The sequence below is a fragment of the Megalops cyprinoides genome, chromosome 16 (genome assembly GCF_013368585.1).
Source record: "Megalops cyprinoides isolate fMegCyp1 chromosome 16, fMegCyp1.pri, whole genome shotgun sequence".
Classification (NCBI taxonomy): Eukaryota; Metazoa; Chordata; class Actinopteri; order Elopiformes; family Megalopidae; genus Megalops; species Megalops cyprinoides.
Window position 1 is genome coordinate 11716703 of NC_050598.1, and position 18546 is coordinate 11735248.

The 18546-nt window shown below is 42.1% G+C and overlaps 1 protein-coding gene across 1 annotated transcript in view; it reads left to right on the plus strand.

Moving 5' to 3' along the window:
- LOC118791483 (delta-sarcoglycan-like) overlaps window positions 1-18334 on the plus strand; it is an 81385-nt gene extending 63051 nt beyond the window's left edge. The window contains exons 3-8 of the mRNA XM_036548852.1: window positions 2634-2735; window positions 3414-3501; window positions 5292-5411; window positions 14526-14598; window positions 16402-16525; window positions 17726-18334. Coding sequence (XP_036404745.1) covers window positions 2634-2735; window positions 3414-3501; window positions 5292-5411; window positions 14526-14598; window positions 16402-16525; window positions 17726-17899 — 681 coding nt within the window. The 3' untranslated portion in view covers window positions 17900-18334. The remainder of the gene's footprint in view (window positions 1-2633; window positions 2736-3413; window positions 3502-5291; window positions 5412-14525; window positions 14599-16401; window positions 16526-17725) is intronic.
- Window positions 18335-18546: the final 212 nt, after the last annotated feature.

Consider the following 18546-nt stretch of genomic DNA (forward strand, 5'->3'; position numbering starts at 1 on the left):
AGATTTCGATATGGGGTGTAGCCATGTCTGTCACAACAGCCACTGCTGCTGGGAAAAAAAAACACTCTCTCATTTCTGCAGAGCCATCAAATATTGAAACAGAGACAGCGCTATTGATTTCTACTCCAATTAACCTTGTTAATAACTGCTGTGGCCCCAAGCGCTTGTCTCTCCAAACAATAGCACCTTGTCTGAACCACACGTCCCGCTGGCATGCCTCTGTAATGCAATTTAGGTCTACCTTAACAATTTTTACTTCACTCATTGTATTTTGGGCCAATTTGTTATCCTCTCTTCAGGGTAACTGGATTTCACTCAGATTTAGACATTTGTACATTACTGTAGCCTCCAGGTTTTTAACGTGCAGATTATTTTAGTCCTGTTAATGGCACAGGTATCTGCTGGCACCGTTTCTGTCGGTCTGGGCAGATACACATAGATCTGTATCACAGGAGGACCCCCTTATCCCCATTATAGCACAGTTGGCCAATGACAGTGGGCAAACAGCAGGAACTCCAGCCTCCAGTGCTCATGGAGACATTGTTGTCTTGTTCTTTTTTTGTCCCTGTAGCAGATAAGATCGGTGTTCCTAATGAACCATGGAAGGCTTGTCAGCTGCGGGCCCTGAGATTATCACTTGGACTATAGGGTGACATGTCTGAGCTCCTCTTTGCCAAGAAAGACAGATATTTAGCTCCCCCCAAAGGGCATGTCAAGTGCAGATTCTTGTAGTCCTTCATTTTGTCCCGTGGAACATGAAGTGAATTCTATCGTAGTGGAGGAAAGTGCAAAGAAAGTCTTTCCACAGCTGTAAAGCTCCAAAGCTCACACAAGTCTCCACGCTGCTCCGTGACCAGGGACACATCAACAGGACAGAACATCACACTTTGGGCGTAGGATGTGCCTACGAAATGTAAAATGTTATTAAATCTTATACAGGAACACATGCGTTGAGGCTGAATTTGATTCTCCAGAGAACCTGGACAGAATCATGTATCACAGCAAGCAAAAAAGAGAAGCAGAAGATCAGGGTCCTTTATTATTGCATCAGGAGTCCTGTATTGGCTGAGTGGCTGAGAGTAGCCTTCATGTGAAGTGCTGGGGAAGCGGACGACTGATCTCTGCATCTGTGATGTAAATTGACGGCCGTAATTGATTGCGATGAAGGGAAAGACTCGCACTGGAGGAGCGCGGGACCCACAGTCGGGAATAAGCCTGATGAAAAGCCTTTTGTAACTTCAAAGAATACCCACAACGTACACAGATGGATATGAATTTCTTACCCATGGAATTCATTTCCGAGACCTGCAGCCATGAGGGGTGGAAGCAACAAAAATAATGTTTGCTTAAAACAAAATCATCTTTGCTTCAAGTTGAATTAAGCAGAAATAAATAAAAAAAAAGTAAAATAAAAAATTTTTTTTAAAAAACTGCACGATTAAATTGCTGAGTTTCTTTTCTCAAGTTACCTTGTTGTACAGTTCAAGTGTCCAGTTAATCCACTGGTTTGCGATTCCATGAAGCATCACTTTTATGAAGTTACTTTGCAATTTAATCTGAGTCTGCTTTAACCAATGTGGATAAGTATCTGTAATTCTGTCGGTCAAACACCCCACCCACTCCCACATGAATTTAGCTAATTGTTTTTGTTACTTATCCTCAAGCACTGCAGCCTGAATAAATTAATGCATCAAACCTGTCAGGTCAGGTTTCATGCATGCATGTTCCGGTGGCCCAACAGAGTCCTAATGGAGCATAACAAAACTCCTTGAAGAAAGTGTTGTTAGAAAAATGTTTGAATATCAGGCCGCTCCGTTGGATAATAATCTCCTCAACTGGATGATCAAAGGAAAAAGCAAAAGACTATCCTCATCGCTTCTCATTGGTTCAGTTTGATATATTGGATAACATGTATCAAAACATAAAGAGATTTGACTCATTGACTTCTACAGCACTAACGGTAGGACTCCATTCGCAGAAGAGAAGACACTTGTTTCTCTCTTATTATATGACTGCCATGCTTGCATAGCCAGATATTGAGAAGCTGCATATTCAAAAGTTAGACCTGTCAGAATCAGAGTATTTGTGGATATTGTAGATTGTAGGCTGTGTCCAAAATCGCACACTATATACTGCATACCTATGTACGGTGTAGGGCATTCTCTATACTAAATCTTTTAGTCTGCATCAGTAAGTGCACAAGTACAAGGTATGCATCAATTGTGAACACACTTCTTTGTCAGAACTCTAAATGAATGTATTTTGACATTAGCTGCAATAGAGGATCAGCTGCTTGTATACTGACTATACACAAGTATTCAAATACTTCCCCTTTTTTGCAATGAATTCTGGGATGGAAATTGTATTACAACATCTGAGTACTTTCCAGCAAACTACACTGTCCATACTATCATTTTTGAATGTATTAAATGGCCAAGTGTCTTGCACTGTATGCTAGTATGCAGTTTGGGACATAGCCCGTGTCCTATGTGGATGATCTATGGTTTATTTAAAGTGAACTGTGTGAGCCACTCAAACTCTTATTCTTGTGGTCCTTTTGGGAAATAATATGTGTAGAAACACAATGATCAGATGTGAATAAACAGATTGTATGTACACTTTCTGTCCCACAGGATGGAATGGGTCACCTCAGAATTACACAGAAGGGGTTGGAACTGGAAGGGGACTCCGAATTCCTGAAACCCCTCTACGCGAAAGAAATCCAGTCCAGGCCTGTAAGTACAGGCACAGAAGATCTGGATGATGACATCACAATCAGAGACACACTGTAGCCCTCCCAAGTTTTCAGAGAAGCTGAGATTACGTGGTGGAAGGGGGTGGATTTTGAATTCTTTTGGTGATGACTCATATCAATAGACCTTGATAAAAAGATGTGAACGGTAGTCAGTACTGTCCACTGTATGATTACAGTGGACACAAGGACCTGCTTGCCACTTTTATTGACATATAAATAATCTGCATGGTCCCTGGTACATGGGTTTAAGCACTACAAGCAGAGATTGAGCATGGAGCAGTTTCCTCTAGGACAGGCATAATGTCAGATAATGTGCAGAATACACCCCATTAATGATGTCAAGATGTCTCTTTGTGCTGCTATACATACACCACTGCACATTTAAAAGTAAGAAAAAACTGTAATACCATTCCATTTACACAAAATCCATCTTCAACAATCTTCAGCAGGGCTATATGTGATTCATGCAAAAAAGGGCTTTTATCATAGCACATTATTTTAAACTAATAAGTTAACCAGAGCGTGAAGGCTACCTGATTCCCTAATTCTCCTCTATCTGAAGTATTTGTATTAACTCATGATCACTCTTCTCCTGTTTATGTGTGGTTTAATTTTCATGTGATTTAATTTCCTCAGTTAAAATATCTTGTCTCGGCAGGGGAGTCCTTTGTTTCTCCAGTCTTCAAGAAACGTGTCCATCAACATCCTAGACGGTAGAAATATGGCAGTCACTCAGCTGGTGGCAGGTAAGGTGGATAAAATACAAGAAACAAACTGCACACGTTCACACTCCCTATCATAATATTCATATGTTTCAGAGGAGTACAATAAAAGTGTGATATCAATAATAATATGGTATAACCAAACCGAAAAGGTGTCGCATAAACTGGACACTGCTTCACATGTAAATGTCTCATTTGAACTGTGGGTGTTTTGTTCCATATCTATCATTTGTTTTAACACTTTGCTGCAGCAGTATTCTGTAGAGAGTATTCCTTAGGGTAGTCATGATGTAGGGACCTCTCTCTGTTGTATTGCTGGCCATAAGCCAATGACAGGATCTAAGCAGCGATGATCATGAGACTATCTCCAGTAGAGAAAACTGAAACCTGCTTTCAACCCCATGCCGAATAAACATGGACTGACCCAATGTCCCGGGTAACAGCTGAAGCGAGGGCGCAGGAGTGAACATGGAATGCAGCTGTCACCCAGCTGAAAGAGCACGTGGGGGGAGGGGGGGGCGGTTGGGGCAGGAGGAGGGTGCAGGTGGAGTTGGCGAAACACGTTCTAGGAATACTGTAATCCTCTTTATAAAGTTCCCTGACAGCCCAATTGCACAGTGTTGGCCTTGGCTCCTGCTGGGAATGTAATTGCTATCGGCTCCCCCCGTCTCTGCAGTAGATTGTGTGTGACAGAGTCAATTCTATCCGGTGTCGTCCCGGAGCGGGTGATGGAAGCTGGAGATAGCCTGTGCTGACGCTATGTGAGAATGGCCCCATTTAAACACAGAGGGCTTAAAGAAACACGGGTCCTGTCACTGCAGCCCCAGTGGATTATAACCTTTCTAAAAATCACACAGTCCTTATTTTTCATTTTTATGCCTGCATTGTTTGCAAAAGAAGCTTCATTGTGCTCTCACATATCTGGCACATAAATGGAATGTGACTGACAGCTTTTTAAATGGGTTAAACCACAGGAAAAAAACAAAGAAAAAATTGAAAAAATTAAATTCCAGAATTAAATCTGAAAGTATGGTTAACAGAAGGGGTGAATGGTAAATGTTCTCTTTCTGTTCCTTCTCTTCATCTGAATAGACTTCATAATGTGCCGCTGACTGACTTTAAAAAATTTCATAAACAAATATGGGCACTTGCTTGTGAGGTAGGTTTGATGTTCATCTCAGATAAAGCATAAAGGTCTTCAGATGCCAGATCATGATCATAAACAAAGCTGAACACTTGCAATGAGAAAATCTGCAACCTCCATTTCTCACGGTCTGTAGCTGTAGGATGTATTTTTTTTGTTAATGATTATTGTATTAAGTCCTGCAGCACAGCAGAACCAAACAATATTTTCCTCCCCACAGCCCAGATCAAACATTTAGCAGGATCTCCAGTGCTGTGGCATTTCAGATATTGCGCTTGATTGCTGTGTGAGAAAACTGAGGGGATAAGCAGGCATTTCCCTCCAGCACTCTTGACATGAAATGCCACAATCAGTTTCACAGGACATTTGTGCTGAATCTCTTCTAACAGGCCTTTGCCCAGAGGATTAATTCTGCCAGATAACATGAAACACTTTCAGAATCATAAGTTATATTTTCACACACCACAAGCCAAGGTAGAACAAGCACGCGAGTCTATTGGCATGCGCATTTAGAGAAATTATCATCTTTTCTCTGAGTGTGTTCTGTATGTCCTGGTTTTTATGAGTCAAGTTACGATCCCTCGTGATCAAGCTCCTGATTTTCAGGAACCAATCATGCGAATGTGTTCAGTTCCTCATCCAAGTGCATGCTGTATGTCTTGGCTGACAGGATCCAGCGGAGTTAAAGCCTGTAGCAAGCTGCTGGAGGTCAAATCCAACAGTGGGAAGCTGCTGTTCTCTGCTGACGACCAGGAGGTTGTGGTGGGCGCTGACAGGTTGCGAGTTCCAGGTGAGTAGGGCCATTTATGATATGGCTTCAGTTTTCTTCAGTACTATCCTTACGTGATGTACTGTAATAATGAAGTTAAGTCACGTGTAAAGTCTTTGATAGGTGTTCAGGTGTACAGATTAGACTTCTTAGTCTAGTCTTCTTAGTCAATTAATTTTGCTTTCAGCTCTAATACATAACGTTAGGCACTTCGCTGCTCCGTGACTTTGCCATTGCTATTATAAGAAAGATTCCCCCGCTATCACTTTCATGGCTGATCAGTCAGAAAACTTCAAATTATTTGGTGGATGACCTTTGAAATGTTCTAATCACTTTTGGTTCTGGAGTGTTTTCATAAAGCGGTGGTTTATTGTCTCCAGTCGAGTACGCTCATGTCCTCTGATGATTTGTTGTCAGGCAGACTAAATCCAGGCCCACGCACTATCCGCAATACATTTGTCTTTAACTTTACATAATTATTTTAGTGACAGCTAATGTTTTTGATATGTGTATAGTAGTTATTTGATTTTAACATTCACTGAAATACTAAAAAAAGCCTTAGGTTTGACAGTTTGTGACAGTCTTTGTATGTGACATGCTGGAAGGATGAATGCTGCCTACATAAAGGGCTCTGCCTTTTACAAAAACATTGGATTGCATCAACTGTATATGTGCCTTCCATTCATTTCAAGGATCTCAGCTTTTACAGTGAAGGTTGTGTGAATCATCTGAACCACAACAGATGTGGGGTGCTGACCTGGGCGTTTCAGGACGGCCATGTTGCACCACAGCGCTCACCACTTACCCACTGAAGAAATGAACACCCATCACTCTGACATGCGATATCCTCTGCTTCCTGGAAGCAAACACACCCTGACAAGTTTCAAAGGCAGGGTGTCCAAAGAGCGAGGAAGGCTTTGGTTGAAAGGATAAAATGTATTTTTAAAGGTTAGCGCTTTTCACTTTTGAGGCTGGAAACGTTTCATGTACATGTCTTAAAATTTTTAAATACCAGGAGACCTTCTGAGGAGGATGGGTTCCTGAAATCCCTGCACATGGGGAAATCCGCAGGTACTGTACTGTACCAATAGCAGACCTGTACACAGAAGGGGATCTGATGCCGATTTAAAAATATACAGCGAGACCCAGAATCATTGGTGCCCTTGACTAAAATGAAGAAAAAACAGGATGCATATAATATACAACACAGACACTAACCTATATGTTATGTTCAAACATATGTGAAAACTAAATACTTTTATTTCAATACATTTATTCTCATGTTTTGTTGTTTTTCATTTTTTTCTGAAAACCATAGGTGTCTAAATTATTAGCACCCCTAACAATTATTGTACATAAATTCAAACAAAGTTAAATTGGCAATGAAATTTTAGTTAATCAAGTTAATCTTTGTCTAAGGGAACTACATTGTGTCAGTATATCCTTTACTGTTTCTCTAGGGTATAGAAATGAGGTAACACGCATGCAAAATCCCTTTGTCATCCATCACTATGGGAAAAGCCACAGAACAGTTGATTCAAAAGAGACAGATGGTAATTGACCATTACAAGTCCGGTAATGGCTACAAAACAATACATAAATGGTTAAATATATCACATAGCACTGTAAGGGCAATAATCAGAAAGTTTACAACATATGGAATGGTTGCAAACTTGCCATGAAGAGGACACAAGAGCACGTCACCCCCACGGAGAGTGAGGAAGATAAGGGAGGCAATAAAGAACCCAAGGTTCACGAATTGCAGAGCTTGGTTGCATCTTGGGGTAATCATGAATCAAAAACAACCATAAGACGCTGCTTCCATACCAACAAGCTCTTTGGAAGGGTTTTGTGAAAAAAGCCAAAACAAAACAAAACAAAACCAAGTGTCTGGAGTTTGCCAGACGCCATTGGAATTTTGATTGGAAGGGCAGGCTATGGTCTGATGAGACCAAAGTTGAATTGGCATCTTTGGCGGCAAAACAGGAATGCATACAAGGAGAAGCACCTCATACTTACTGTCAAATATGGGGGTGGGTCATGGGGAGGATGTTTTGTGGATGTTTTGCTGCCAATGGACCAGGGACACTAGTTAAGATCAATGGCATGATGAATTCTGCAAAGTACCAGGATATTCTGACATATACTGTATGTTATGTATTTTATGCATATTTATATATGAATAAAATACATAATATAATATAATATTAACAACTATGTATTATGTAATGATGCCATTATCACATTAAACAATGTAAGATGTAAGCACTTAGTTCAGTACTAGAACAGTTATACAGGACAGAACAGAACAGTTAATACAGGGGACAAGTGCTTTCTGGTGCAAATATGCAAAACTATGGAAGAACAAATTTGCAAATGTCACAGGTCTGCAGTATATAGTCTTTTGTCAATGACATAGACTATGAGGTGCTATCCCAAGTGCCTTGCACTGGGTTGTGATGTGTGTGAGAGGACATGTGTTCCCCTGCCTTAGGCAGGGCACCCTCCAGGGAGGGCTGGTAGGTCGGTGCTATGGGGGTGCTTAGGGGTGTTTTGCACCCCCAGACAGACCTCAATGCACCCACAGTTGTCTCATATCCCGATGACTACACAGTATTTCTTTTTGTGACTTTTTGTACACCCCTGTGGATAGCAAGTGCACCCCTCTGTATTTTCTCCTGTTGCCAAGCCTGAGGGCTGGGGTGAATGAAAAATACAAAATAACAAATTCAAGCCAGGCTGCTTTGGGAAATGGAAGAAGAGGGGTTGTCTGGAGTAAACCGCAGCTTCCGTGCATCTTGTCTAAACAAGCTGAAAACGCAGGGTGGTAGCCCGTGGCTGGCCCAATCACAACTCTCTCCTGCTGCACACAGCCTCGGAATCAGAAATAACCAGATAAACAAGAGAACAAGAACAACGCCTGCTTCACGGGTTCACACCTGGAAATGGTGCAAAGGTGCACCGCCAGAGCAGAAACCATGATGCCCTTTCCTGTGTCAGACTCCTGTTTGCCTGCCTTTAATTAGCCCATTTATTCCATGTTATTTATCATGCTGGGCATTTAGGATCCTTCTCAGCTGGAGCTTAATTCATTGCCAAACAACCACAAACATGTTCTGGGAAGGAGAAGAATGGTTTGTGGTTGTGTCTGTGATGCCACGTAACTGCAGTATATACTTCCCTAATTACCTTAATGATATTCAAAGCCACAAAACTGATTCTGAATACATATACAGAAGGTTCCAGTTTGTCTACATGTTTAACTGTTGTAGTTTTACAAGGAAACTGATCTTCAGCCTCATTCAGCACAGTGGACTAAATGTGTAGTTTAAGTAGTAATTACATCCAGGTCTGAATACAGAAAAATGATTCTTGGCAACAGCTTTCACATTCAATCAGCAGAGAAATTCACACAGTATACAGTGTGTGTCCTTAGTTTAAGTTAAAGAATTTAGTTGATTGAATTAAAAAAATTAGAAGAAAGAAATTACTTTCCTGCTAAAGCACCTTGAAATTTCTTCAGTAACAATTGTGGTTTAAAAAATAATTCATGTTACTTCATCTTGCCAAGATTGTCTTAAAGATTGCATTTATATGGGAGGCTGGAATATGTGACACTTCAATGTTATGCTTAGAAGCCGAACTCCGGTTGGGCTGTCAGGAAAATTACGCGGCTGTTTCTGGGTCAGACGAGCGCTGGGAGATTTACCTGAGTGTTCCGCTGTTTACCGAGATGCTGCAGTGCTCAGTGCTGTCTCAAATCATCATTACAAATCCTTCTTCTTGGGACTGCTTTCACTAAAACAGAATATTTCTATGTCAGGAGAGTGCAAGCTCGGGAGCACTGACGGGCAATACATTATTTTACCGCTAATTTCTGGGCACTCTAGAGTATAAGCTGTGATCAGACTCTCTGTGTGTCATTACTGAAATGAGGTCACTGATTGTCCTGTCTTAGGAAATGTGCACAAAATGAATTCAAGCACGTTTTCCTGTGCCCTTGGTATATGGATTATCATGAGACGTCATTCATCACTCTGCTATGTTTACTCAATTTAATGTAAATTACTTGGGATTTCATATTGAAAGGTGGTCATGACATTTCTCATGGGCGTAAATGTTGAAATCAAAATACTATCTAAATATTTATTTTGTACCCCTTCAAGCATTATTTGGATCATCAATGCGATTCACATTACATTGTTGGAACGATTTTTCTGTGAACGTTTTGTGTGACTGCCAAAAAAAATGTTGTTGTTGTGGTTCTTGTTGTTTTTAAATATATATATAAGAAGTGATTGATAGCATGTGATAATTCATTATCCATTCACTGGATAACAATGCTTCAATCAATTTGGTGAGCACCGTTCTCACTAATTGGTTTGAACCATATATTGAATATAAAAGCCTTTTCATAGGATGGCCTGCAGTTAAGATAAGTTATTCCACAGCGTGTTTTAAAGGCTTCTATGACTCATAGATGAGCTTGTTAAGGCAAAACTGAACAGAAATAGGTGCTGTATGAATTTGTTTGGTGGGCGTGCATAGAGGCAAGCTAAATAAGCACTACTCAGTATTCACACTCAGTGCCTCCTGTTTCACCCGAGAGCTCTGGGGTGAAAATCAGCAGTGATGAGGACTGCTCCCTGGTGCCCAGATGCACACAGATTTACTTCAGTGTAGCTGTTCTGAATCTTGCCATGACTTGGCTGCACCAGCGTAATCTTGCTCACCCAAAAGGGCGGAGTGAATAACAATGCTTAGATCATGTTTCCTAATGAACATTTTAAACTACTTCTGCTCAGACAGAAAGGCCATGAGGTTGTCACTGATAGCCCTCCTAAGTAATGTGCATACCAGGGTGTGCCCCCCTGCCCAGTTTTAAGGGGCTGCTGGCACCGCCATAAGACTGAGCTGGACTGCTGTGTCATCCATAGAATTCCATTGTCCATCTATCTTTTTTCTCAGCCATGAGAAAAAGGTGGACAGTGACTGCAGTGGATAAAGATGGTATAGCCATTTAGGTTTCTCGGCCATGCCATTCCGCCAAATTTGCATGGCGGGAGCATGCCACTATTGCGTATAGAGACGAATACTTATTTTTCCTTTTTCCAGAAAAGCAGGTGTGCTGACTGTAAACACCTGATCAACACAGACAGAGAGGATAGTCGCAGCCGTTCAGTGCTGCGTCTCCCTGCAGTTGGCATTGCAGGAGAAGAATAATAGGAAAGCAAAAACGGACCACAATCCCTGTGCACGAAAAGAGACACAGGCAGCAGATCATTGACTGTCAGCATGAATCAAACGTTTTGCCTGGTGCTAAAAAAAAAAGGCTGGGCATATTTTTTATCATGTAAAAAAGTTAATGATTCAGTCTTACAGCAGGAGAAACACAGCGTTATAATGGAACCTGATTTTTGTGTAATTGAGACAGTTCAGTTTGTCATGATTACATCCCTTTGACACTCTGCAGAAGAAACTAATTTAAACTGAAAGTCAGTGGTCAGACCAGAGTTCAGCGCGCTGTGAGCAGCAGGAAAAAAATGACTTTGTTGCCACGGCTACAGTGTTTTGGGCGCCACCAGTAAACACCCCCCACCCCACCCCCCCCACCCCCCCTTCTATAGTGTTGACATTTCTCTCCCATTTTTTTCTACTAAAGGCTCTGCAACTTCCTGGAGATGGCCTCGGCTGATTTGAGATCATTATTCTGTGGTCTCACTGGCGTGCAACATTCTGATTTTGAGGATAGTTATGAGCGTGAAAGTGGCCCCAAGACAACCAGGCATGTGCTGATGTCAGACTCTTCAGTCTGAACCAAGGGCAGGAGAGGGAGGCTCAGACAACGGAAGGGCTTCAGTCAGGGGTTTAGGCAAGGGCAGGTGCGTGGTGCTTAATGGGAATTGCCACAGTAAATACCCAGCTGTAATCACTGAAACGCAGAGCAAATGTAATCCATGTAAGTCATGCTGAATCGGGGCATCTGCAGTACAAATAGATAAAAAGCATGATGGGAAATTACTTGACAAACATGCCATTTAGAACAAACGTAAGATCTGTGTGCTTTTTCAGTTTGCGATGGGCCTTTTGTTACAGTAATCATCAGAGAGCTTTGTGATGTCACGCCTTTGCCCCCTTTCTTTTCTTTGCTTTCCTGCATTCCTAATCATGAAGATGGAGAGTGGGATTTCTCAGACACACATTGATTGATTATACAACAGGCATACAGAGACTGTGCCTCATGTATAATCGTGTCTTCATAAGTTTTATGTGAGGAATGGAATTCTGGGAGGTGACAGTGGCAAACTGTGAACACAGGAATGTTACATAAGAGAGGTATAAACTGCATCCAGAGCCACGCAGTGCATCACTTTTAAGTCCTAATGACACATCACCTGTTGGAGAGATCCACAGGGCATTCCTCACAAAGGAGGACTTTGCAATGATAAAGATTCTCAGAATTCTATATTTACTCTTAATTAAGCATGGTGGTTCAGCTTCTTCCTGGTGCTGCAAAAGCTTGGATTCTTGATCATTTGAACAGCACCAACAACTGATGCACAGAAGGGTTTTTCCCGCCTCTGAACAAAAAGCACATGCTGATTGGTTGCTGAGGAAGATGGGGCTGTAATAGGGCTTTTCAAAGACACAAGCACAGGATGGTGTGATGGCACCCCCAGTTTGACACCTCCCTGCTCTGGCAGTGTGGGAGTTGGCTTCTATACTCTGTTATTTAGTCTGCCGCTCCTGCGCCCTCTCTCTAAACTCAAGCACTACTACGCTCCTCTGTGTATGAAGAGCTGTGTGTTCAGCAATCTTCTCCCCTCCAAGTCATGGAGCCAAAGCCCATCCCTGCCTGTCCTCATTGTGTCTGTTATTTTACATACACTGTTCCCGCTTTCAGCATTAGGGAAAGTCTAATGCTGAATGCATCTCTGGGGCTGCTGTGTAGAGCTCTCCTGCTTGCTGTGTTTTGTCGGCAAGGTTTGCATTTATGCTCTGAAGCATTCCACCGAGAGTGGCCTTCATGCTGACGAGCTCGGTGGGGGGGTGCTGATGCAGGGCTTATGGCATGTAGGAGGTAAACAGCATCACACATAGGCAGACACATTAAGAGTTTTACAGAGCATTGTTTGACCTCCAATGATTAGTACCTTTGCACCAGTATTTCCAGACGTTTTACATGGCTGCAGGAGTTTTTGAATACATTTGTTTGAAAACAGTGGTCATTTCATGGATTCACATCAACGACAATGTTTGGCACTTGGTGTACTTTAAATTGCTCTCATTTGCTATTGTGTCACTGCAGTTACCCTACCCTGTAGTGACAGAGACAGACCACTGTTATCAGATTACTTTTATTATTTACTTTTACAATGCAAACAGTAGTCAAATATTCCAAAAAACACCTTAATTCAAGGTCAATGTGAGGAAGATTCCCAAAAGATAATCTGTTGTAAGGTCTGTATAAAAGACAGGACCCTGAACACATACAAATACACACATACACACACACACACATACACACACAGGAGGAAAAATGTTAATGACAAATATTGAATCATTACAGTAAAAAACATTATCAGTGGGCTTAATCATCATTGGTTTTTAGCATTTTAATTACAATACATTACATTACATTACATTCATCTAGCAGACGCTCTTATCCAGAGCAACTGCCAGCAGAAAAGAACAGAAGTGTATCCATTCAAGCTGAATGAGCAACAGTGTCAGACCAGGCTAACAACACTCCCACACCAGTGAGTGTGTGCATAACACTAATTACCTGTGATTCAATCAGATACTTTTGGAAAATCATCACTTTTCTTTTTCTTTGATGAATAATGAATGATCATAAAACAACTGAGCAACAGCAAGGTGAATATGGCACTGTCAGTGTTCAAGCTTAAATCCAGATCTGATCTCAATGATGCAACAGAGTCAGGGTCTGCATTTTTGTAAAAATTCCTGTGTCAATATGATGGATATCACACTTTTAAACCCGGTAACCTTGATCAGAGAGGCACAAAATCTTTAATGACACGGATAGCATTTTTTCACTTGCTGTGGGCTTTCTTGTCACAGCACAAGAGCTTTTAAGGGAATTTTTATAATGCTCCAGAACACCTGTGAGATGTCCTGCCGCATGCACACACACAAGGCTGCTCACGGAAAGATTGACAGGGGGCCCGGGGCGGCCTAATGGAAGCACATTGATAAAATCACTTATGGGGCGGTTTTTTTTGAGGCACCCAAAATAAAAATAAATGGCTTTATTGATTTTACTGGATGTGTTTATGTACACTTAGTGCCTGTGCATTACAGAATGTCATGAGTAAAAAAAAAACTTGACTTTTCTGTATGAGATGAGAAAAAATAAGTCACTGAAAGCTTAAGGTCTGAGGCGTAAATTAAGGTGTCAGGTCCAAACAATGGAATATTGAAAAATAGGCCAATGTACTGTCTCTAGATTTATTGCACTGAGAACATCTGGAAGCCAGACATTGACCACTTTACAGTCAAAGATGGATGACAGTGAACTGATCTGGGGCCAGCTGTAATAGAACTGTGATATATCACAATATCGATGAATCTGTGAAATTGGATTGCTGTCTGCAGCCATTGTTTTCCTAGGACTTCACATGCACCCACAGCACTCCTGTACGTTTTAATGAGACCCAAGTGAATAAGTCTGTGTGTGTGTGTGTGTGTGTGTGTGTGTGAAAATGTGTTTCCTGGGGACTTTATGTCTTTCTACTGTCACTCTCACTACTCCAAGTTCCACCACCAGTAGTGTTTATTGAAAAATGAGTGATATATTGTCATGCCAGCACTCATCGCATAGTCAAGTCCATTCTAAATATCATGGCAAGATTGCCCTTCCCCGTTTTATAGAATCATTTGACCCACTGGTGAGTTACTCCCATTACGAGCATCATAACATCAAATCAAATTTTAGTTTTGGTGGACTCAGGAACCTTGGGAATTGGGAATTCTAGATTATTTCTAGGGTTAGGTGTATGTCTGGTACTGACCGACAGTAGTAAGGTGTCTCTGGTTCTGACAGACAGCAGTTGAAGTGTCTCTGGTTCTGACCAACAGTACTCAGGCATCTTATTTAATGTTGGATTTCAGGTGCGGAGGGAGCTGTGTTTAGCAGGTCTGTGGAAACCCCCCATGTCCGTGCAGAGCCCTTCAAGGAGCTGAGGTAAGAGGCACATGCAGGCACAAGCAGCTTTTATGCACTGTGGTTACGGTCCAAAGCTTTTAATCACTGCGGATAAAATCTACAACTTTTAGACACAGTGGACACACTCTACAGCTTTTAAACATTGTGGATACACTCTACAGCCTTTACACACTGAATATACTGGCCAAAGCTTTTATTCACTTTGTCACGCAGCACAAATAATTGTGGTACACAGAGTCTATAGCTTTAAATCTATGCTGTTTTCCTGGTAAGTTTTGTTTTGAAATCACAGAGAAGGTGGATATATGATAATATCCACATGGCTTGCTCTAGCTCCTTTGAGCCATATTTGGAAGGAGTTAAAAGCAGAAACCTGTCTCATGGTGTGATTTCTGCTTAACAAGATCGATGCCTGTTGTCTTGGCACGTGCTGCTCTTGGACAGGAACTCTTCCCCCTGATCAATGCCCGGATGCTCATCAAAATCGAATTAAAGTGGATTCTCATTAAGTAAAACAAACATGTGAAACACAAAGCCAATACCAGGGAGGAGGTGAAGTTGGCAAGCGGACGAGACCCGGCGGGCAATGCAAATGCAGACAGAAATAATGAGCAATAAACACCATGTGGGGGGAACGGCTGCCCCTCTCTGAAACAGCACTCCCTCTGTTCGCCTGGCCCACCTGGCTGAAGGAGAGGTGTCACCTGTTTGGTTAGATGAGACGGTGGCTTGTTCGCAGGCAGCTGACAGGTTTGCCACAGCCTCTTCAGTGTGCGGGCACCATTGACACCTACCACACGCTCTGCTTCTCTCCCGCCAACAGCACAGTGCAGCTGTACTGTGGTGATAATTCTGCTCCAACTTTTAAGTCGTCTCTTTTTTTCCAGAGGCTTCCTTAGGTAGCAGCTTAATAAATCAATGCTGCTTACAGCCCACACTGCTCCTGCATGCTGGTCAGTCTCAGTATGTCTTAGTGTACTTCACATGTCTATTCCACTTTCACCGACAGCCTTTTCCTGTATAGACTTAATTCATTTTCTGCAGTGCACTTATTTAGATACTTAACTGTACTTTTATAGCTGTAATTCTGCTCTTTAAAGCTATAAACTAAGACACTTTTTAGAAAACATGGTCAGAATCCACTCTTAATTATTTATTTTCATTCAAGCAGTGTTCTTAATTGCCCTGCCAAATGAAACGAATTGGATTGTTCTGTTTATGTAACGCCTCTTTACTGGCTTCTACTCACAAGACGTGATAACCCAAGAATAAAAGTTTTGTGTTTGTATCTCTGCTTTTTTTTTGGAGGAGGATCTCATCAAATGCGTTTGTTTTGTTTATGCATGGTATCGGCCGTGTCCAGTTGGAACTGTGTGTTGCTTGAATATAAATGTTCCCAGCTGTTTTCTGTCGTGGCATCAGATCAATACTTCATTTCCTCGTCAAGCTGTTGTGACCCTGACAGATGCCAGCAAGAGGAAAATGAGTTGGCAATTTTGATTCCGTATCTGGAGCCCTGATCTAAGCCTGCTGTTCCTCCCAGCCTACTGCTTGATACCTTTTATCACCCGATGTTGTGCAGACATCTGACAGCTACTGTTATGACAGCAAGACAGGTGTTAGTAACTGCTGTGCATGATGTTCTGGACATGCATAAATGTAAAAGTGAAGTGTCCTGCATTATAAGTGACCTATAGTATTATGATACTTTATAATAACCTTTTGGAATGAGGTGTTTGGCTAGTTATGTACTCTGTGAAATTAAAATTCTGGCAGCAGATATGATTTGTCTGACAGGAAGAAGTCCTCTCTTTGTTTCAGACTGGAGTCTCCCACGAGGTCCCTGATCATGGAGGCTCCTAAAGGTGTCCATATCGTGGCAGAGGCAGGGGACATCCAGGCGACATGCAGAAATGAGATGCGCTTAGAATCCAAGGATGGACAGGTAGTCACCCTCTCTAGTCACCCCCCCTGGCTGCCCTGGCCGTCATAGAGCAGCCATGTTCTGCTGACGCTCAGAGTGGAGTGGGCACATTCTAACTGATGCTAATTTTTATGTACAAAAAACATCAACCCTTACTTCTGCACATGAAAGACAGGCATCTAAGAAACACATAATTGAAAAGTAGGCTATCCCTTTTGTCCTAGATTAGTGGAGCCTGAATAAAATAAATCATATTTACCATCTCAGGTGGTACAGTCTAGATCTTTATGGCAACTGTCTGTTCTTATTGAAAGACTGAAACAAAGTCATTAAGCTTAAAGGAAGACAGTGAAAGAGTCTTAGAGTAATGTGTTGTCATTCCCATTCCATTCCATTATGAATAACAGAGATCCAATCCCATCCCCGCCAACCTGTTTCTCCACATCAGGTTGGAGGTCTTTTCTTCCCAGCATCCTGTTGGCCCCAGTTCTGCAAAGTCAATTACTTCTTGAAGTTCATACACATTTCAGGATCCTGGGTCCTCCTGGAGAAATTTGTTCAATAACAGCTGTTCTGAGAACCATGCAGGGGCTCTTACTTTGAAGTGTTCCAGGTCACTGGGCGGGAATGTTTCCCCGAGGCGGCTGGTAATGACTCCGCCTCTCAGAGGCTTGTGTGTGCACAAGCTGTCAGAGCCCCATGAGGCAAAGAGAAGAGTGGAGCTCAGACAGGCCATTTGTAATGCTGCGGGTGTTGCCTCAGTAAAACAGCTTTCAATCCTAATGATCAGCCAATGGGCGGGTGAAGCAAGGGTGACTTAAAAGACCTGCTGGCCTCACCTTTCAGGTTTCATGATGTTCTACTATCCACGGTCAATGCACCATAGTAACAAGGGTTTGAATCCACTGACCAATGAAATTGACTAATCAGAATGTTTATTTCTATGAAGATGTTTTACTGAAAAATAGTGTTACGTCTCCTCTTTTGAAATGTCCCAGGTGAAAATTGTTTTCATTTGCATTGGTGACATTCAATTGAAAGCATTATACAATATGTGCTTACAGGTAAGGAAGGTACTCCTCCCTTACATTCTACTGAGGTGCCCATGGATATGTCATTTGTGGTAATATGTGGACACACACATATCAGCACAGATAAATACCTTGATTATGTCTCTCTCTCTCTCTCTCTCTCTCTCTCTCTCTCTCTCTCTCTCTCCAGATAATGCTTGATGCCAGTAAAATTAAGCTCCTGAGGTTGCCAAAGGGTCAGGCCTCGCCCACGGGTTCCAAACAGGCAGTGTTTGAAGTGTGCGTGTGTCCGAACGGAAAGCTTTTCCTCTCCCAGGCTGGTACTGGCTCCACTTGCCAGATCAGCACCAGCGTCTGCCTATAGAACACAGATGGACAGACTGACTGACTGACTGAGAGATGGCAGGCCACGTCCCTCCATAAAGTTCCCTCACCACTGAAACTCTAAGAACAGAGGAGTGCATCTGGAGAGCCAGGGAGAGAGAGAGATGTGCATCATAACCGCTGTCTGCCCAGCATAATAGCTGTCGCTCTAGCATAACAGCTGTCTGTTCAGTGTAAAAGCTGTCTGTCTACTGTACTGAAGCTTCAGCACCAGGGAGAGAACAGTGATCACCTGAAAAAGACACAAGGATCCCCCATCTGTTTCTCATACCCTCCGCCTTGGTCAACACACAGCAGGAGCAGTCATCCCTCTGGACAGAAAGACCTGAGGAAAAGACAGTTTTGCTCCGAGGACGACAGACACTGATGTCCTCTTTGACTGACTCAGAAGGGCCACGATGGCCTCTAATGTTCAACCGACATATCATTCTCCATCTCCGTGTCTCACTGCAAAGAGATTTCATTTCATTTGCTTCAGCTAAGGTCAGCTGATTGATTGATTTGTTTCCTGATTTTCATGTTTTCAAAGAATGAATGCGTGACAATCAGTACATCATGTACATCTATATGCAGACTAAAATTCCATTCCTGTTGAGAAGATGAAAATTCTGAGTAAATGCAAAGAAC